Source organism: Lytechinus variegatus, chromosome 7 (assembly GCF_018143015.1).
Source record: "Lytechinus variegatus isolate NC3 chromosome 7, Lvar_3.0, whole genome shotgun sequence".
In the NCBI taxonomy this organism is placed as follows: domain Eukaryota; kingdom Metazoa; phylum Echinodermata; class Echinoidea; order Temnopleuroida; family Toxopneustidae; genus Lytechinus; species Lytechinus variegatus.
This window is the reverse complement of record NC_054746.1, coordinates 31,272,045-31,294,705: the sequence shown is the minus strand read 5'-3', so window position 1 is coordinate 31,294,705 and position 22,661 is coordinate 31,272,045. Positions and strand designations below refer to the sequence as shown.

The 22,661-nt window shown below is 36.3% G+C and overlaps 1 protein-coding gene across 1 annotated transcript; it reads left to right on the top strand.

Moving 5' to 3' along the window:
* Positions 1 to 1,308: 1,308 nt before the first annotated feature.
* LOC121419003 (cell death regulator Aven-like) lies at positions 1,309 to 22,659 on the top strand. The gene is made up of 6 exons (XM_041613262.1): positions 1,309 to 1,671; positions 14,880 to 15,009; positions 18,823 to 18,896; positions 19,381 to 19,485; positions 20,578 to 21,010; positions 21,707 to 22,659. The coding sequence occupies exons 1-6, from the start codon at positions 1,465 to 1,467 to the stop codon at positions 21,784 to 21,786; spliced, it is 1,029 nt and encodes a 342-aa protein (XP_041469196.1). The 5' UTR covers positions 1,309 to 1,464; the 3' UTR covers positions 21,787 to 22,659.
* The last annotated feature ends 2 nt before the right edge of the window (positions 22,660 to 22,661 follow it).

Below are 22,661 nucleotides of genomic sequence, written 5' to 3'. Positions count from 1 at the left end.
TTCTAAGCTTTATTCTTATAGATAAAAATAGATATAAAGTAATCTCTTAAGCCTTTATTAAATAGTACGAGTGCAAGGCGAGAGCCCTTTTATTCTTTGTCCTAATCAAATTTAAAAATTTTGGGCAATGTTTGAGATCCTAAACGAGATGTGTATCTAACTGAATAATTACTGCGAAGCGCGAGCAGAAATTTCACGGTTTTGATCTGATTAAAAAAGAAGGATCGAGTGCTTGCAGTTAGCCATGAAGACGATACATTATTTGAACAATGCGAGCGAGAAGCGCGAGCAGAAAATTATGAAATTTTTACTTGAAGAATGGAAATTTTATGCACTTTTTGTAATCGTGAAAAAGGTAAGTATAAACAATTGATGCGAGCTCGAAGCGCAAGCTGAAAAATTTGAGATAATTATACACCTAAAAATTGGACACTTGATAAACTGTCATGAAGTGAGGATTTTAAGTAGTTTGTTATATCATTAGTATTGAGATATAAATTGGGTGATTTCAAGTACAGTGTTGTGGCTGGTGTTCCAACACTAGATTTCAACACCGTACTTGAAATCACCCATTACGCACCAATAAAAATGCGAGCGTTCAGCGCTAGCTGGTATGTTGTGACAATCTGATCTGAATAGGGATATTTTGAGAACTTTATGGAATACAGGAAAATAATAAGTACCTGACAAATCAAATTTTGCAAGCGCGCAGAGCGAGCAGAAAATTTTAATATTTAGACCATACGAAAACAGAAATTTTTACAGAGCACTTTGACTTGAAAATCAATTTTGTAAATCAAACAAAATAATGAAAGTTTGATTTCCGAGCTGAAATGTATTTCATATATTGACTTCAAAATTTGATATTTTAAGCTCCATATATTGAGCAAGACATGTAAATATCACCTAAGCGCGAACGAAAAATTTATGTAGTGACATGAAAGATTTTTGAAATTATCATTTCCAAATCCTCGCATCTATTTTCGTCTTCCTCCTCTTAATTTGTTTCCCCTTCTTTTTCTCCTCTCTTTTCCTTTCTTTTTCTTTTTTTTCTTTACCCATTTTCCCTTATTTTTGCTCCGCCAATAGGGGGGGGGGGGCTCGGCCCCCTGGATACGCCCGGGGATCCGCATATATGCTTCAACGTTAGAGGTACTGAACGGTATTCAAAGCCATAATGATCACGGAATTCCCAATCGAGAGCAAACAATACTATAAATAGTGTTTGCTCTCGATTGGAAATTTCTGTTTGATTGTGAAATGTTCCTGGCATTGGCCATTGTCACATAATATAACCGCCGCAGAGCTAAAGCGCGGGTACGTACGTACGTGCACTTACACGCATGCAGGAGATACATGACTAGCCGGAGGTAGATGTGAATGCTGAATATCTAGCGCAATTCCTTGCTTGTCAAGTTAATAATGAGGTGCAAGTAACAGAGAACGTCTCATCGGATTTCAAAGATGAAAAAGGACAAACACAAGGCCAAAAGAAGTGCAAATTACAAGAAGCAACATGGCATTTCTTCTGCAAAGAATGCGAACAGAACTGCAAAATCAACGATTGCTGCTGAAGCGGAAGCGACACTGCGACATATTGTAAAGCCAAAGGGACATGGCGTCAAGTCACAGTCAGAATTGATTATCGAAAAACAGGAGGAACTGAAACAGGTAGAAAGTATAATGTTGAGTCTAGTATGGGATACACTGGGCCTTACTATGTTATGCAAATTATGGAATAAAATCAAAGAAAAAAGAGATTGTATTTGTAATTGTCCTGACGTTTTTTCCCGACATCGCCCTCGCTGTACAGACTCAAGATATATGTGGGTCCCGTATATTGTAATCGCTGGCATTGACGCGCGCGTATTGCGGCTGTGATTCCATGTATTGCGCAGCCGCCATCTTAAAGAGGGCAAGAGCGCAGATTAATAACACACGGCTCTATGGGAGAATATCACATATTTCACTTTTTTACATTATATTTTCAATTTAATGCTGTATGCAACGTTAAAATCACAAGGCAAAACATTTTTATGTTAAAATATATGATAACCATGCATATTTTATAAAGGAGATGGACTGAACATCCAGAAAACGGGGGGAAAACGACGAGGTCGACTGAGTACTAGTAGTTATTCAATATTTAAGCCATCATACAACATATACGTGACAAGGGTGTAAGATATGGTCAACTTAACACTTTAGAGTGTTCATATGTGCTCTTGATTTGGTGCTCATTTGACACTCAGTGTTCAAGCAATATACTGTATTGAAACAACATTTAGAGTGTAAAATAAACACCAAAATTCCAGATACTCAGAAGTGTTGAAACAACTTGGTGCTCATTTGACACTCCGGCAGTGTTCAAGCAATATACTGTGTTGAAACAACACTTAGAGTGTAAAATAAACACCAAACACTCAGAAGTGTTGAAACAACACCGTGACAGGTGTTGGATAGAAATATTTTAACAAAAATTATTGAAGTTACACTTCACTGCAGTATACACTGTTGTTGGGGTATTTTAAAAAAATACCCTAGTGTTAAGTTACACCGTCAGGCTGCAGGTGTTGAAAAACTTGAAATCGGACACCAAATGGTGTGAATCTGAACCGTGAAACAACACCAAAGCTGGTGTTGGTATTTTTTTTTTTTTACAATGGGTGATTTAAACTTTCGTTTAAATGTTCGTTTCTGCAGGTGTTCGAGGGTGTCAAATGAACACCAAATGGTGTCAACTTCATAACATTCTCCGACTCGTGTTCAAATCGAACACCAAGACTGGTGTTGATATATTTTAACATCCTAAATGTTGGTAATCTTAACCCCAGTGGCAGTGTAACTCCAACACCAGATGGTGTGGTCCTTTATTGATTGGGCTGCTAGATTTAACACCCGTGGTGTTAAATATAGCTATAACCTCGCATAGTCTCCAATATTATATTTAATGGGATTATAAGTGATTCACCATATGATTTCTACTTTGATAATTTCCTCAAAATTAACTGAAAGGAGGGTAAACTTCAGACCAAGCCCTGATCTACATCATAGGTAATGCACGTACAGCAACCTATTTTTCAGTCGACCTCGTCGTTTTCCCCCCGTTTTCTGGATGTTCAGTCCATCTCCTTTATAAAATATGCATGGTTATCATATATTTTAACATAAAAATGTTTTGCCTCGTGATTTTAACGTTGCATACAGCATTAAATTGAAAATATAATGTAAAAAAAGTGAAATATGTGATATTCTCCCATAGAGCCGTGTGTTATAAATCCGCGCTCTTGCCCTCTTTAAGATGGCGGCCGCCCCGAACATGGATTCACAGCAATTTGATGAAGTCCGCCCTCTAGTGTCAATAATATACATCTCTATGGTACCGTACCATTTCCATACCGACGCACGCAATTCTGATTGCACGCAAATCCAATGGGGTTATCACAGTTCTGTTTTCCAGTAATCAGAATTACACTGAAATATTACTAAGACTGAGCTATTGATTGTGTGATGCCAAAACTGGTTCTAGATTAAGTGCTCATAGCTCATGCCCCTAATTTAATGTATAATCCCAGGGTGACCAGATTTCACAAAAATGAAATATGGGACAATCAAATCAACAAAATAGATCAACAAAGAATGCTACGCACTGTCTATAGTATGGTACCGATACACAGTGTTAGACTCGTGAAAAATATAAAGAATTGGAAGGGATGATGAACGAAAGAATGAAGGAGAGAAAGTTTTGAAAAGAGATGAATTGAAAAGAAAGAAAGAAAAATGAAGGAAAAAATAAAAGAAATTTAGAATAAAAGAAGGATGAAATAAAGAGTAAAAGCAAGAAAAAATGTTTTCGTCATTCTTTGAAATGAATATACATGTAGACAGAAAGGGAGGGAAGATTAATGTGCGAAAGACAAAGGAGAGAACCGAAAAAAGAAAGTAAGGAAAAAGGAGGAGAAAAGAAAGAATGAAGGAAAGAAAAATGTTTCCTTCATTCTTTCAAAGAAAGAATCAAAAGGGAGAAGATAAACAAGAAGGAAGGGAATGAAAGAATAGGAAAAGAATAAGAGGAAAAAAATAAAGAATGAAAGAAAGAAAGGAGGAAAAGAGAAAGTAATGAAAAGAAGAGGAAGGGAGAAGGAAGCAAACGTTTAAGGAAAGAACTTCCAAGAATGAATGAAATAAAAAAGGAAATTTAATATGAAAAGAAGTAAGAGAAAGAAAAAGGAACATAGAGAAAGATTCAGGGGGAAAAATAGGAAATAAAGGTAAATGGAACAAAAAAGGACAAGCAGGAAGGATGAAGTAAGGATAGAAAAGAAAGAAAGAGGAAAAAAAGTTCAAACTTCAAGCAAACAAAAAAGTCCAATCTAAGAAAAATCATAATGATATTTGTTGTTATTAATATATTTTTAGAATTTTAAAACTAAAATGTTTAGAACTTAATAAAATTTTAAAGTGAAATATTGTAAAACTTAAAAATTAGATGAAACATAGCTGCAACAAGACTGAAAACGAAAGCTGAAATGAGATATGAAAACTCATAACTTGTTCCTCCGATTACATCTCCAAATAAGTAATCTGAGAGTCCATAATTCATAATTATAAAAATTTCCTGTCGATTTTGTGATTAGTTTGGTGTAGGCCCGTTTCGGGTACACGTGTACACGCACGCCAAGTCAGTGCACGTGTACTAAATTCTATCACCGTGTACACGGTAGCAGTGGCATAAAGCCTGCGTGGGACTGTAAAGTCGGTGAACAAGCTCAAAGCCTCACATTAATTGTTAGTTCTCAAACACTGCACATGTTTATAATCACTAATATGTCAATATATTTCAATTAACCTAGAGTGAGTTTACTTCCAAAATCGCCGATTTAATCCACATTTATTCTGGAGACTCAAGTTTTTGTACCACACGAAATGGATATGCTCCGATCAGTGCAGGTCCCTAGTTAGCACCGACCAACGAACGTAGAGGGCAGCAACACACAAGCGTGTTGCTCTAAGGAAGGTCAACTCGATACGCGCATGCAACTGAGCTGCGCGCATATTTTATTGTTCATGACAACGAAATCAAATGCCGATCAAATACAACAACAAATTAGTAGTGATCAAGAAACGAATATGAAAGAATATGACTACAACGATATCAAAGATAACATTAAAAAATATGTTGAAGGATATACATAAATATGAAAACATACTTTGATTTTTAAAACTTTACAAATGCAAGTTTCAGGAAACTAAAATCATTACCAAATCGGTGATTGTTATCAGCGATTTCACCAGACGGCTGAATTAGGTGATTTTCGCCGAGACGATTTTGTGACCACTCGCAAAGCATTTCGGGATTGAATATGTCCCCCTTATTTTCTCTGGGCTCTTCGCTGAACCCATCATCATTCTATGCATAAGCTACATTATGCTCCGTCGTCTGCTTAGATTTCAACCCCCTAGTCTAGCACTGGTACTTGTTCTGCTAGGCGTCGATCAGCATTTATCTGCAGTCCATATAGGCCGTGACTCATTTATTTATTTATTTATTAGAGCAGCCGGGCAGCAATGCCAATGGGTATTAAAAAAATAATTCACGTATCTATCAGTAGTATGTTATCATTTCTTTTCACCATTTTCCCCAAAACTTATAGATTTAGAAATACATTCCAATCAGTAATAAGTGAAGTCTACATCTAACCTAGATCTTGATCATGTTGATCGATAAACCAAAAGCTTCAGTCTCTGTATTTTGGTTGCTCTGCTGAACTGCGCTGGTTCACTCACCGATGGAGATTATAGTAAAATGTCAGAAATTGTTGAATAAATCCCTAGAAACGACGGTTATTCCTGTCTAGTTGATCGATAGACCCAAGTCTAAAGATCTAACTTTATTTGTCTAACTAGACAAATGCTCTGACCAGTCTCGATCTGTTTGTTGAAGATGTTGTTCCACACTGGATATCTAAGTAGATCTAGAATATATATAGATCTAGCACGACTTGTTGGTATGAGATAGTCTATGCAACAATAAAAAATACTAAAATAATAATAAACTCAAAACAGATGAATTCCACATTGTCTTTATAGTATAGGACGCCTAAATCTAGACCATTTGAGGGTTGGTCCATGCAAGCTAAGTTTGGTTCAATTAAGGCCAGCCTGCATGGGCTAGCCGCTAGTTATGATTTTTTTAGTCCGTTAAATGCCTACAGGGTAAAGTCTAGATCTAGAACTAGAAGATTTAATGGTTGAAAAGTTACCGTTAGGCCTTACCGTTAGGCATGAAATCTTTAAAATTCAGTTAGAAAATGCATAAAAATAAAATCACGACGAGCTCAGTCACTTTGCTCTTTCACTTTCGAAATTTCTCCAAAAAAATATGTGTTCTGCCGGTTACACTTCATAATTCCGAAGCTTCGTAATTCCGAAGGTTCTTTATTCCGAAGGTTCGTAATTCCGAAACACGTAAATTGCCTATACCTCGATGTTCGTTAATCCGAAAACGAAAAAGGGTTCGTTAATCCGAACATTTGTGGCGTAATTCCGACGATTCGTTATTCCGAAGGTTCGATAATCCGAAAACGAAATAAGGTTCGTTGTTCTGAAGGTTCGTTAATCCGAAAACGAAATAAGGTTCGTTGTTCCGAAGGTTCGTTAATCCGAAAACGAAAAAAGGTTCGTTGTTCCGAAGGTTCGTTGATCCGAAAACGAAATAAGGTTCGTTTTTCCGAAGGTTCGTTAATCCGAAAACGAAATAAGGTTCGTTTTTCCGAAGGTTCGTTAATCCGAAAACGAAATAAGGTTCGTTAATCCGAAAACAAAATAAGGTTCGTTAATCCGAAAAATGAAAACCGGGAAAGCAGAGGCAAGGGGCGGGGGACACTTTTGCCGTTCAATTATTATGAGGATGGGAAGGCAAGGGCGGCCGAACGAATTTTCGTTGGGGGTAAAGCCAAATTGAAACTCATACGTCAAAATGGGCACTTTGGTGATATTTTCACCTTAAGATTATCATCTGCTTGAAGTCATTGTGTGTTTGATAGTGATTAAGTAGAGAAAAACTTTTTTGAAGTGACTTCTTATTATGGCAAAATGTATATTTAGGCTTTATTTTTCGGGAGAGAGTATATGAGCGAGGGGCTTGGTAAAACAAATTCAAAGGTGAAGTTGTATAACGTTTTTTTTTTGTGGTCAATTATTCTTAAAATGGCATTATTGCGAGGTGTTGCGAGCGTGAATCACAAGCTAAAACTTTAGGTTATTTCAATAAAAAATGAAAATTAGTTTTTAAAAATCCGAGCAGATTTCTGCTGTCATTAAAAAGATTTGCATCTAACTAAAGAATTAACACGAGCGCAAAACGCGAGCTTAAACATACTGACCAGAAAAGGAACCTGTTAAAGAAAGCATTTAGTGACCTTTTTAGGATGCATATTTCACCAATCGAATGAGAGTGCGAAGCGCAAGCTGAAAATTTTCAATATTCCAGCCTGAAAACTTAACTTAACTTGTATACTTTAAAAAGAGTATTATATTTCGAAAAAAAAAGCATGAAAGACGGCATATTTATTTTTGAAAAAGGAACTTTCCCATTTTGGAAAATATTAATTCCCCTGTTTTTTATTTCATTTTGATGCCCCCTGCCTCCCTCCCGGCGGATCCAACTTTCGTCAAATAGAGGGGGGGGGGCAATTTTTTTTAGCCATATATTCCTTGATCGGCAGTTTAAAGTTGATTTTTGTTTGTTTCTTTGAAAGGGTAGTCCTAACAGTCAATAATCAGATTTATCCTTATAAAATAAAGTAAATATGTAATAACATGATAAACCCTTTTTAAATAATGCGAGCGCAAGCTATATATTTTTGTTAATATGATGGGCAATATGTTTGTGATCTTCAAAGCGAGATGCCTATGTAACTAAATTTAGATAATAACTGCTAGCAAGAAGCGCGAACAGAATTCTTAAATATATATGCTCTGACTTGATCTAAAGGGGACATTCATTTCTGCGAGCGTAGAGAGCAAGCGGTTTGGGGAAAAAGTCAAATCTGAAGATGTAAAATTCACCTTTTTGGTCAATTACTGTTAAAAGGGCATCCTTGTGAGATGTTGCGAGCGAATCACGTGCTCAAACTTTTGGAAATTTCATGTGGGCCTAGAATGATAATATTGATATAGATATTATTTACCCAGGGAAGCCACTTCAGTTCTGAAAACTATTCTCCCAGCTATTATTTTTTTTTAACAAGAATGCTTAGAATGTCCAGTTTTCATGTTGGAAAATCGGAAAAATTTGGCTCACGTTTCTCGCTCGCATCAAGTATTGTTTATTGAGGGACTCATTCTATTCCTGGTTACAAAAAAGAAGTATGAAATGTCCAGTTTTCAGGTTGGAATATCACAAACTTTAAGCTTGCGGTTCGCGCTCTCATTATTTAGTTCGTGAGATATATATTCTATTCATGAGTCACTAAATGCAGTCCTTAAAAGATTACTTTCTGAAGCCTGTTGCATAAAACTTTTTTACCTGAGAAAACTCTGGTAAAAACTGAAAACTAAGGTTAGTCTGATTTCCGCCATTGACTTTAGCACAGGGCAAAACTCTTGTAAAAACAACCTGAGTTTTCTCAGGTAAAAAGTTTTATGCAACGGGCCCCAGGTCAGTATATAAACAAATTACAGCTCGCCCTCGCATTAATTCTTTAGAAAGATACACATCTTTCTCACGATTACAAAAAATGCTCCGAATGCTCACTTTACGTCTTGTTACATGAAATGTCTACTAGTTTGAGCTTGCGATTCGCGCTTTCAACATCTCACAACGATCATTATTAGTATTATTTTTATTTTTATTACCAGCAGAAGCTGTTATTAAAAATGACATCCCCTCCAATACAAATCCTATTATCTAGAGGTTGCTCGCACGCTTCCAACACACTTGATCCCCTGCATCTTTAATTAAACCATTTGCTTATAGGCAGCAATTGCTCAGATAAAATCGAAATTAGCCTATGCTTGATCAGGGCGCCTATATTCTTAATGAAATACATGCTTTGGCCCCAACACACGCATGTATCATCGATCGTTATTACTATCATTGCATAATATCGTGTAATCTTGTAATGACAACATCGTTTTTGTTACCAAAATGAATTATTTTCATTTTCGGAAATACGAACCTTATTTAATTTTCGGATTAACGAACCTTATTTCGTTTTCGGATTAACGAACCTTATTTCGTTTTCGGATTAACGAACCTTCGGAATTACGAACCTTATTCTGTTTTCGGATTAACGAACCTTCGGAATTACGAACCTTATTTCGTTTTCGGATTAACGAACCTTCGGAATTACGAACCTTATTTCGTTTTCGGATTGACGAACCTTCGGAATTACGAACCTTCGGAAATACGAACCTTCGGAATAACCGAACCTTCGGAATTACGAAGCTTCGGAATTACGAATGTATGCGGTTCTGCCAGCCAAGCCCAGGCCATGCAGGCCCAGGAAAATTTACCAATTCTTGCAATATGGCAAACAAATTATGTAAAAGTCTTTGATTGCACAGAATCAATGGTCAAATTAAGATATGGATGCTGTCAATCAAATCTACTTTCTGCCCAAAATCATAAATTAAGATGGTGTAAAATCTATCTAGCTCCCATTTCTTCTAGTCTAGGCCTAGATCTAAGTATAACTAAGGTCTAACGCAAAACGATGATGGCACTCTGCAAACGATGTAACATTGCAATCAATTTCCCAGAATTGGCTGATTTTTCTTAGAAATTATTGAAGAAAACCAGGGAAAATGTGAATAGGTGGCCGTTTATTCAAGCTTTAATTTGGCTTTGGAAGTTTGGTTGCTCAATGATTATCGACCTTCGACGCGACGCCAGCGCCTGGCTGTGCAGCTCAGCTGCAGCGCAGCGCGCAGCCAATGCAATGCATCCGATGCATGAGGGTTTTTTTCGCCGTCCATAGTCTCGGACTCGAAGTTGAAATTTAGACCCGGATTTCGGGGATTCGGCGCCTTGTATGAAGATTTATAGACTTATCGTTGATAAGCATCAGCCCTGAAGCAATTGCACTTCAAATCAGACCAGGCAAATTAGACGTCATTATGTATGTTGCTAGAAGATCTAAGACGAGTAGACTGAAGCCCCAGCGCATCATCAACGTTACTAGTAGCTACGCGACCGGCCCAGACTCGGCGCACCCAGGCCAGAAAATTGACCTCGATTATAACGGTAGTTGTCTATGCATTTATTAGTGGTGCAGCGAAATTCAGCAGAGGAAAATAAGAGATAAGAGGTATCCTCGTCTAAGACGAGTAGACTGAAGCCCCAGCGCATCATCAACGTTACTAGTAGCTACGCGACCGGCCCAGACTCGGCGCACCCAGGCCAGAAAATTGACCTCGATTATAACGGTAGTTATGCATTTATTAGTGTATGGACAGTGATTTTCCGTTTCAAAAAATTGCCTTTTCCGTTTCAGAAAATCTCAAATTCCGTTTCAGCACGTCAGAAAACGGAAATTCCGTTTCCCCATAGACTTTGTACACACGGAAAAGTGACAATTCCGTTTCCACATTGAATAGCAAAATTACACGTACACTCGCACTAGTCCAACTTTGTATCTGCTACTGTACCAACAACACAATAGAATCCGTTCTAATCGGATCTATGCGGGTGTAAATAATATTTTTACAAAGACATTTAGCATGCATACATCCTCACCTCTCACATCATTAGCATTATTTCACGGTGAAATGATTTTTCATCGATAATTTGGGGGGTTTTTTGACATCGTTATCATCAGTCAACGGCTTTTGCCGATCCGCCATCTTGGATTTTAAGACCACGATATCGTGCTGTTACATCTTCAAACGTAGAGGGCAGCAACACACGACCGTTCATCGTTGGAACGATCTTTGGTACAGTGCAGTGAAGCCCAACCCGGCCGGCAGGCCGGGTATGTACGGGCGTGGGGTACTGTACAATCGAGTGTGCTGATGTCGGGTGCAGTCATGATTTGTGAATTGTCATGATTGTAGCGAAGTGAGATCGTGTTTTCTGGGGTTTTGTGGCCATGTAATATTCTCATTTTGTTGTGATTTTGGAGTAATTTCTGTTGCTATTCTGTGTATTTTGAGGGAAAATGCGTTTTCCGTGATTTTCCGTTTGAAATGCCACTTTCCGTTTCAAAAAGCATTTTCCGTGAATTCCGTCCGTTTTCCGCGATCGCGGAAAATCACTGTCCCTATTAGTGGTGCAGCGAAATTCAGCAGAGGAAAATAAGAGATAAGAGGTATCCTCGTCATAGACTTAATATTCCAAAATGAGAAAAAATGTCAAACTCATGATTATTTAAGCTAAATAATTTCATTAAAAATAAAAGTAATATTTGTAATATTTCTACCTAGAATAACCGACCTAATAATTGTTCATTAAAAATATTAAAAATTAACAAATGAAAAAAAATCAACTCGACAAATTTCCGAAAAGTCCCCCTTATTTTTTAGAGTGGTCACAAAATTCGAGCGGAGTTGACCTTCCTTAGAGCAACACGCTTGTGTGTTGCTGCCCTCTACGTTCGTTGGCGCCGACGTTCGTTGGATGCGCATTTCGCTGCAGAATTGAGTGTGACTGAAGTTATCGATTGATTTTCATTATTTTATTGCCAATTTGAGGAGCGTGTGTTTGTAGGCTTGTAGCACATGTGTATGAACGTATATCACCTAACTGGAGACTCGAAAGCGTTCTTCAATCACTTTTAGAGCCAATTTGAGAATCACCAATTGCGACAGCGATCATTGCTCCAGTTACGTGTTTTACGCTCATAAACATGTGCTACAAGCCTACTAACACACACTCCTCAAATTGGCAATAAAATAATGAAAATCAATTGATAACTTCAGTTACACTTAATTCTGCAGCGATCTGTGCATGCATATACGGTACAGTATGCAAAATGCGCATCCAACGAACGTCGGCGCTAACTAGGGCATTGCAATGATTTACTTTTGCATTCTTTATCAATTTAATACGCTGCTAAGCTGAGTAAACTTTTTAATTGCACCAAGTTTTGTGGATTGATACTTCTAACTTCTCAGGTAAGCTTTAAAACCGTGACTTAGGCTACATGTAGGAAACACTGAAAAAATACCGTAACTCACTCTCACTCATTGTTTACAACGTGTACACGTGTACACGACCGAAAACACGCCGTGTACACGTGCATCAAAAATGGGTTTTCAAACCGGGCCTAGTTTGGTGGAAATACTATCATGTGAATTGTTTGCACCATTGAGAATCTGCTCCGATCATATATGCCTAGCTAGTATAGCCTGCCACACACAGGCTGGAGGCCAGTTCGTTTGCAATGTATTATTGGAATTGGGTTAGCAAAAAAATCACTGCAGAACTTGCCTAAGTTTACATTACAGTTGTCAATTTTCTTTGTCTCTTCCGATTTTCTTCGTCATCCGTTGGTTATTTGATTAAACTTTGTCACTTTTAAATATATTAACTACATTTTGTTCGATATTCTGAATTACGGGACAAATAAGCATCCCGGGAAGGGTTTGTCGGGACTCCGGGACAAAGGAGCAAAATACAGGATGATCCCGGCAAATACGGGACGTCTGGTCACCCTGGTTAATCCAGGCTACTAAATGTACGTCGATCTGTGCACAGGTATGGTACCTGTAGTCGATCAAGTCTAGATCTACAGCTGTGCAATTCTATTTCTGATGGTAATGTATAAACCAATGTCACACAACAACTACAAACCTAATTACATTTGCAATGCATAGATTGTCATTAACAAAATCCACATTGAAAAGGTGAAAAAAATTTCAAGAATTTCATTCCAAGGCCTCAAATTTCTGCTTTTTTGTCTCACCTGAAAGAAGTACAACTAAACTAGAGACTTTGTAATCACTTTTCCTGTTGGTGTGTCTGTCTGGGAAAGTCTAACTTTATAGTCTCCTCCAAAATTTTAAAGGTGCTCTCATTTCTTTATTTCTGTATAAGTTCATACTTGGTACATAATCCTTGGGTAATATTTGTGAGGGTGATGGGGTCATAGATCATATGGAGGTCAAAGGTCAAATGATATAAGGTTGTTTCTGTTCAAATTTTTAAAAAAGTTTTTGTTCAACCTGGCCTTATTTTCTTTTATTTCTGCATCAGTTATGTTGTTGAAACTTGGTTCATATGATTATTGGGTAATACCACAAGTGTGTCCATGAGGCTGATGGGGTCAAAGATTATCTATGGGTCAAAAAGTCAAGTTTTTGATTAAATTGCTCTAATTTCTTTATTTTTGCATTAATTGTGCTTACACTTAGTACTAATAACCATTGGGTATTAAATACCCCACATGTGTCCATGAGGATTGATCAGGTCAAAAAATCATATTGCATATTTTAGTGATCGCGATATCAGGCGAGACTTGTGGTTCATGGACCACCTTGTTAATCTACATACAGGGTACATGTAAACCAGTGACAGTTTGCTCGAAATGTGTAATTTTGAACATATGCTTGTGAGGCCTGATCATGGAATTTGAGAAATGAATCCTGCAAACTTTTTTGTCACTTATAAAAAAAAATTGAAGAAATTAATTTAGCCATGGCAAAGGCAGATGATGAATACCGGTACCTGTAATATGAACTTAGTGCAAAATATATTTCAAAAATTCCATTAAATCATGAGATAAAATAAGCAAACTATCGTCCAAATTTTCAAATATTGCCAAACTCACATGGTGATATTCAGTAGGGGAAGGTGGGGTAAGTTGAGCATAGGGGCAAGTTGAGCCACCAGCCCCAGGCCAATAAAGAATGAGTCAAACATTGTGGTGGAGTCATGTATTGATGACCCGTAGCATAACCCCTAACCCCACCACATTGTTTTCCACTTTGAAACAAAAATAAGTTTTTTAGAGGGAAAAGTATGAATTTCAGCCAAAAAAGTAAAAAAGAGTGTGAAATAGATAAGTGCTTTATACACACACACGTCTTTGAATGTAGTAAAGACATGATAACAACATTGTTAGTCCAGGTATGGATCTTCATTCGTATAGTCTTTTATATGATGGATGCATAATAAATGTGTGGATACAAAATTATCGCACTAAGTTCGGACTGGGGTAAGTTGAGCCAAACAGCATGGGGCAAGTTGAGCCATGGTAATTCTTATGGTAATGTATCTTAAAAAACAAACCATAAAAATCGATTGAAATGCAGGCTGAAAGGAGCAAATTTACATGACTGCTCTTTTCCTTTTAAAGGACGTTAGTATTTATAGAGAATTAGCAAGTGAAAATACTTTAAACAAAAAATTGACATGCTGGTTCTCCCCCCATACTTTTTGTACGTAGTTTTTGTGGCTCAACTTACCCCATATATGGGGCAAGTTGAGCCATTTGACATCGTTTTTTTCAAAGGTCACGATGACTTTCAGTGTGGGGGTAGAAAGTTATATGTAGGTGAAAAACACTTTCAAAGAATCAAATTTAAAGGCAAGTTACTTATTTCTACAATAGTACTAGTCATATCAATTCTAATATGCAAAATGCAAAAAGTGTCACAACTTACCCCACCTTCCCCTACATATATGTCTTACAAGTGTCATACACACACACACAAACATTACCTTCATACCTACCGTACATGTGTATCCTGCTAAATACTGTCCTTTCATTTTCAAATAAGATAGCTTAGTTTGGTCTTTGTCTTTTGTATACACATTCATTACAATCACTGTGATTTGGACTCTCCACTATACACCTCCAGATAGCAGTGTTATGCATTCCAATATTTGAATCATTGCCATTTGTCATATAACAAATTTTTTTTTTCCGTTTCAGTATTCAAGAAGAAAGGTCGAAAGCAACTGGGAAAAATATGAAGATTTTGTTGTTGATCCTGACACAGAGACAGAGAAAGTCCGTTCAGAACCAAGGGGGGAAGACTTTCAAAAGCTTTTATCCAAATCAGGTGAGATGAATTGTTATTGACCAATTTGTTTATAAACCATACTGATAGATGTATCTGTAGAGACTCTGAAATCAGGGTGGCATTAAATGAGATAACAAATTTGATCCTGTTTTAATTTAGGGGTCCGATTTCCTGTGTCCCTGATCAAAATTTGACAAAATTTTATCAGGTTTGTTTTTTATTTAGATGTTAATGTATGAAAATTGGATGTCATATTGTCAACTTACGCAGATGAATAAAACTGATTGAGAGAACCCATCACCCAAGTATAGGTCATCATTCATCTGTGAAGTCCTGCTTGTGCATAAATGAACATTTACCCACAAACAGCTTTGTGAAATTGTGATACACCTTCAATGTCATTCTACAATCTACAATGTACATTTAAGCACCTTTCAGAAGTCGAATCGCTGTGTGTGCATGCCAATAGTCAACATAATTTAGCTGTATATAAATAATGCTGGATAAAGAATGAATCAAAGAACACGATAGATTTATTTTGTTTACAACTTTACATAAGTTTGTAAGGTACATTTGAGGAAGACAAAAACAGTCTTTGAATACAAAGACAAGAATGGCATTTTTTTTAGTTTTTGTCTCACCTGCATAGCAGAGTGAGACTATAGGCGCCGCTTTTCTGACGGCGGGGGCGGCGTCAACATCAAATCTTAACCTGAGATTAAGTTTTTGAAAAGACATCATAACTTAGAAAGTACATGGACCTAGTTCATGAAACTTGGCCATAAGGTTAATCAAGTATTACTGAACATCCTATTAGAGTTTCATGTCACATGACCAAGGTCAAAGGTCATTTAGGGTCAATGAACTTAGACCATGTTGGAGGAATCAATATCAAAATCTTAACCTGAGGTTAAGTTTTTGAAATGTCATCATAACTTAGAAAATATATGGACCTAGTTCATTAAACTTGGACATAAGGTTAATCAAGTATCACCAAACATCCTGCATGAGTTTCACGTCACATGACCAAGGTCAAAGGTCATTTAGGGTCAATGAACTTTGGCCGATTTGGGGGTATCTGTTGAATTACAATCAAAACTTTAAAAGTTTTTGGATCTGATTCATGAAACTTGGACATAATAGTAATCAAGTATCACTGAACATCCTGTGCAAGTTTCAGGTCACTGTCACATGATCAAGGTCAAAGGTCATTTAGGGTAAATGAACTTTGGCCAAATTGGGGGTATTTGTTGAATTACCATCATAACTTTAAAAGTATGTTGGTCTAGTTCATAAAACTTGGACATAAGAGTAATCAAGTATCACTGAACACCCTGTGCGCATTTTAGGTCACATGACCAAGGTCAAAGGTCAATGAACTTTGGTCATAATGGGGGTATCTGTTGAATTACCATCATAACTTTGCAAGTTTATTGATCTGACTTTTGAAACTTGGACATACATGTACATGTAAGCGTAATCAAGTATCACTGAATATCCTGTGTAAGTTTCAGGTCACATGATCAAGGTCATGTGAGGTCAATGAACTTTGGCCACATTGGGGGTATTTGTTGAATTACCATCCTATATCTGTAAATTGTATTGGTCTAGTTCATAAAACGTGGAAATAAGAGTTACCAAGTATCACTGAACATCTTGTGCGAGTTATAGTAGTTTTCAAAGTCAGCACTGCTGCTATGTTGAATCGCGTGATGCAGGTGAGACGGCCAGAGGCATTCCACTTGTTTTTTTTTTTGCTCCTTTTCTCCTGCAACTCTTACTCATAGAGTCATAGTACCAAAGAAACATTATCTCATATTCTGATACATGTAGTTTGCAATTTTGCATTACTGTAAACAAATACTTCCACCACAACCCTAATCCTACTATAAATCCCTGTTTTGAAAAAAATAAATAAACATGACTAGTCTAATTGTCATAGTGGTAATATGTGTCATCCTAAATATTACAACCATATACCTTTCACTCACATACTGGTAGATTTGTATCTAGATAGAACTGCATAGATGCTTTTAATTATGCATAGTTTGTTTTTAGACAAATGTTGTTCTTGCTAATTCCAGAGGTTTGTTAGGTATAAAGATAAATAATGTATGTGCAAACGGGGTTACAATTGTTGAAATTTATTAATTACTATTTACTAACATTTTGTGAGTACCTTGTTATAGGGGTCCAGGACTCCCAGGGAAGAAAAATAATTACAATTTAAAAAATAACCACTTTTTAATTGTTGACTCAATAATTCTAAAATATTCCATAACTATTTAAAGCCATACAGTACAAGTACCAACTCCTTCTTCAAATGGAAAATACTAAGGTTCCATCTGGGCACCTACAAATGTACATAATACTCCATATAATCAGTGGGAGTTTTGGACATATATCTTGCTTCATTAGTTTAGGTGCTGCTGAAAGTTGATGGAAACAATCCTGTCAGGTCCAGAGATGCAAGTTGATCAGGAATTATTCAAGGAGCCACTTAATACCCCAGAAGTAAACCACCAAACCTGAAATTCCTAGAAATTGAGCTGACAGCTGGACCATCCCCCAAACAAGTCTTTCCTCGATGAAAGAACAAAAGGCTCGTCATCTGAAGGCTTGTTTCCAAGAGAAGTCAGATACCCATGGAAAAAAGGCCAGAAGATGGCACAAACGATAAATGACGATAACTCAGATTACATCTCAGAATGCTGGAGCTTCTTTACTCAGATTATTGGCCTACATGTACATGTAGATTATTCAACACAGGATCAGAATATTTTGCAATGTTTGCTGTAACTGAACAACTCCCAATGTGTGGAAACCATGATGTATTTTGCAGGTTGCCAGCAGCAATGCAAGCACTATGTCACCTCGCCTTTCCCACATTGTCTAAACACATGGCAGAGCTCTATCCAATTAGCCTTGGGAGGATACCTTGGTGACATCTGAAGCCAAATAGCAATGGTAATCAAGCATAAAGTATCAAAAGAAGTACTCCTCGTGAAAGAGTTGAGTATGCACCTGCTAAAGGTCACAAGAATGATGGCAAGAAGTACCATGGGCGTCTCAATCACAACAAAAAATACAGATCATCTACTGGATATGATGGCCCGTTGGTGAGATCTGTGAGCTAATCAATAGACTTCCTGATGCCACACACTGCTTTGCAGTTTTGATGGCATCTATTGCTGAGAGCATGTTCAACAATTCATTCAGAAGAAACGGGATAGGCCTACTTCTCAACAACAAAGGTCGTGGAAGACATCGGAAGCTGATCATCAGGGTATGAAATAATAGTCTAAGCTGCATTTTCAAGGGATTATCGCTTGATGGAAGGAAAAGTAACCACATGATAAAGGCAGCATACCTGTACCTGTTCTACTCATACTGTTCATTGGATAACTGATTTGTCTATAAGTTTATCAATTGAGATATTGAAGACAAGTAATTCAGCATCCCATGTTTCTTTTTTCTTTTGTCTTTGTGGTAGAAAAAAGCTCTTAAGACTTTGATTTTGTACTTAGTATATGGCCATGTGTTTTTATCTGGATGCTTTTGTTAACCCCCCCCCAAGAAAGAAAAAAAAATCGTTGACCAAATGGAGAGGTACTGTAGTATTATGACATTGGTAACTTGGTATTATTTTAACATTTCATTCTCTAGCAAATATTGTATTATTTTAAACATCGATTTGGTGTAACACAGAAGAAGTGCAAGTTAAAAATGCGTGGCCATATATTTTGTAAATTGTGAATGTACCCATTTTGTAATAATAGAGCACTTTTTATGTTATTTAGTCGCATTGAATTAATTCTCACTTGTGTTGTCCATTAATTTTGTTTTTGACAGATGATGCTTCATCTCAGCTTCGAATGAAGGATGAAGTATGGTGGGATGGAGATGATCAGGATGATGAAACTGAGGTTTGTATTACCTAAATGATGCGATTATTGAACGTAACTCTTAAAGCCGCAATATTGTAATACGTTTACAGACTTTACGAGGATGACAATGTATTACGATTTTGTAATGTTGGTAGCCATAGAATACATGCAGGTGCAAGTTTGATGGAATTCTGCACATACTGGACCATACAGTTTTACGAAGTCAGTAAAAATCTTACTTTTGGAAGGGTATTCCTGCTAGTGGCTAAAAATCAACGTAGGTTATATCGAACATCATATTTTATATTTTACTTTGTGGTTAACATGGTTCCATCTTTCCTTAATAGAGATAATGACTTGAAATTGTATGTTATTTAATGCAGGAATGGACAAATCGATTCAGAGAGATGGAAAACTTTGCATCTATTATATTTGATTCTTCTCCCATTGTTGACATGAAATGTATATGTTAATTTTTTGTTTTACCAAAAACTAATTCTATGTTGATTTGTTTTTAATACAGACTGAAATTGGGAAGCTGTTCAAGATTGACTATGTGGATTTAGCACGGCGTCTTAAATGCATCCCTCTCCATGAGCGGCTTGGAATATCTACTAAATATTTTGATGTAAGTGCATTAATTAACTTTTTGCCCGCTTTGTTCGACTTAAGTCACATTCTATTCGCAATAAACACGGAGTGCATGAAGTCTATTGTTCATACAATGTACTCACATACACGTGATGTGAGCATTGCATTGTACACAAAGCTTTTCTTTACAATAAACTATTTCTTTACATTAAACTATCAAAAGCTATTGTGGCTGAATTAGCATAGTCCATGCAAAACCCCTCTTACATGTATGTTGCACATTGAAACTAATGTGGTGCAGGATTGATTCTGTATGTGGTGGGCAAAAAGTTAAAAATGAGAGACATGGATACAGTTTTGCATTATTAAAGTGTAACTATGATAGTGTTTTGAATGAGTGAAAAGATTGTTTTATATCAAATCTCCTCTGAAATGTCATGACATAGGCATCATGTTCGATTGCGTAACTTGAAAAAAAAACAGTGTTGCATTGTCAGACTGTATTTCACTACTTTCAGGTTAGATGTAGGTCTCTTGACAAATTTTTGGGTGACTTTGCCTTAGTCAACAGAAATCTGTTGGACTTTAATAGAAAAGGTGCATGATGTACTTTGTACAATCTGGTCTGAAGACTTACTTCATAATTGGATGATTTTTTTTTAAATAGAGAAGCTTGTCTTTATACATGGATGCAAAACTAAGTGTAATTTTACTTTTTTGCATCCTTTAGAGTTAAGAAAGAGACACCTATTGTGCGGCGACTGAGCAGGAAAATTTTTTATATAAAAATATTTTATGAGGGAGATATCTATAATCAAAACCTGAAAGGGATTGAAATCTGCATGGTAAAATTAGCTATTATGTCTCATGGTCAAGTTTCTTTAAATCTTTTCACTTCTGGGACATTTTGCCTTTATATAGTACAAATACATTACATGTTTGCTACAATGACATGATTTGTTTTAGCATTAAGATCCAGAAAGGCTATTCAATTAGAAGTGACCATAGGTCAAGGAAACCTCTTCTCCCTGATGTGTGGGATTCCAAAAAGGAAGACTACATATGTACATACCTGAATTTATCCCATCTTCTTGATTTACTGATTTAATTTTCTGTTGTACATTTCCAGGAGGATTTACTCAATAAAATAAATGAGGATGCGGCAGAGCATACAAAGAGGTATCAAGAAATGTTGGATGCAGAGAAAGCTCAAGAACTGAACAACCCTCAAGAATCAGAAAATCCTACCCCATCAGATACTGTTTCTGATCTATCATCAAGAGAACTAATGACAGAGCCAACTGTTGGTGCATGTATTAATAGTTGTGAAGCAAACAAACTGCATGAAGTGACAGATGAACACTGTAATCAGCAATCAAGTGATGTTACTTTAAGAACTAATAATGAAACAGAACATTGTACGAAAGATGTAAAACAGACGGACTCACAATCCGCTGATAGGTTGTCGCATTCTGCTGTAAGTCCGAGCTCTAGGAGTCATATTGATTCAGGATCCCCTGTGACCTCCAGCGATAGGTCAACAAAATCTGCTGATGATAAAGGCAAGGAGAAAAAGATTTTTTTTTTAAATTTCCTGACTAGTTTGTGATGTAGTGTATGTACAGTCACTTCATTATCAATTTTGAAAAGTAGCTTGTAAAACCTGAATTTGCAGGTTGCTATATTTTTTTCACCATTTGCCCTGACTAGTATTTCTAATGTATGCTTGAACAAAATATAATTCAAGTTATCAACAAAATTAATTTCAAAGTAATCATCTTTTTCTTGACTATGGTTTCCATGCTTTGCGATTGGTCTCCTTTGAGTTATATCTGGTCCCACATATAGGCATTTGTGTCCAGTTTTGAAAACTCTTCAGTAAATGGAAAAGTAAATAACTTTGATCTTATAGCAATAATAACAATAGGTGAAAAATATGCATTAACCAGCAAGTTAGCAGGAATGATTGTTATCTTTATAAGATATGCTGAAGGAAAAAGGGATAATCAGTTTGCTCCTAAAATCTATCAAGCTACCATATGAGCTAGAATGTGTTGGTAAATATGAAATCATTCTAGAAATCACTTCCTGACTGGGTTTAACAATCACATGAGACATGTCCTTTGGGCACCCTGAGTAACGGATATGGATACTTAATAAGTTTCATATTGTTAACTTTAAAAAAGTTTCAATATTATTATTTAAGTTATTATAATTGTATTTCTTTTAAAATATGTTTCTGTCTTGTTTTATTACAGAGCCAACTACAGAACCACATGCTAAACACAGTGAAGAAGAAAATCTTGAAAACTGGCTGGATGACTTCTTGGATGATTGAAGTGATTCTGGTTTAACACTTTGCCATTGGTATTTTGATTTTTTCAGTTCTAGTTGTTTTGATTTTTCTTTTCTTGAATTTCATTTTTTTTGTGGGGGTGTGATAAAATGATTGATAAATATACATGTAAGTATTGTACTTTTCTTGTGAGCAAAAGTGTGCTGCATTCTTCCGTACTTTAAATGAACTTTAGAAAAAAAAATTTTTCCCTTTGATTGCTAGAATTTCAGCAGATTTTATTCAACTCATGTAGCTATTGGTGTCTTGGTTATTTGGATTTTGCTCTCCTATAAAGAAAAAAATATTTACAAATTTGACTTCTAAATTTAGATGGTTTGAATAAAAGAATGCAAACCAGTCCATGTTATGAGAAAAAAAGATGTATGAAGAATAAGGACATGTGTTTCATTTTTGTACCCTTAGTTTTTTTTTTTTCATGTTTGAATTGTCTTGAGCTTAAAACGATTTTTCTTGAAATATGCTTAATTGTTATACTAGATGAAGAAGATGGATAACAATTGCTCTCATGACTTTCCATGATTTTTTTTCTTGTAAAAACAGATATGGTCCATAATTAATTTTATACTTGAGTAGGATATATCATTGTGTGAACAATCCATGATGATGATGATGATGATGTGTAATTATGATTGTGGTGTATTTATTTCATACTTTTTAGAGGTGGTTATGAAATGATATATTTCCCTTCATTCGTAAAGTACAAATTATAAATTGTTAATCAGTAACATGAAATGATATATCCCCTGTATTTTTATGACTGAAAGGATGTCATGTCATAACCACCCCCAGAGATGATCTAAACACACCTTGTCCAAAGAACATATTCTCTGTACTAGATGTGTTTTGATCATCTC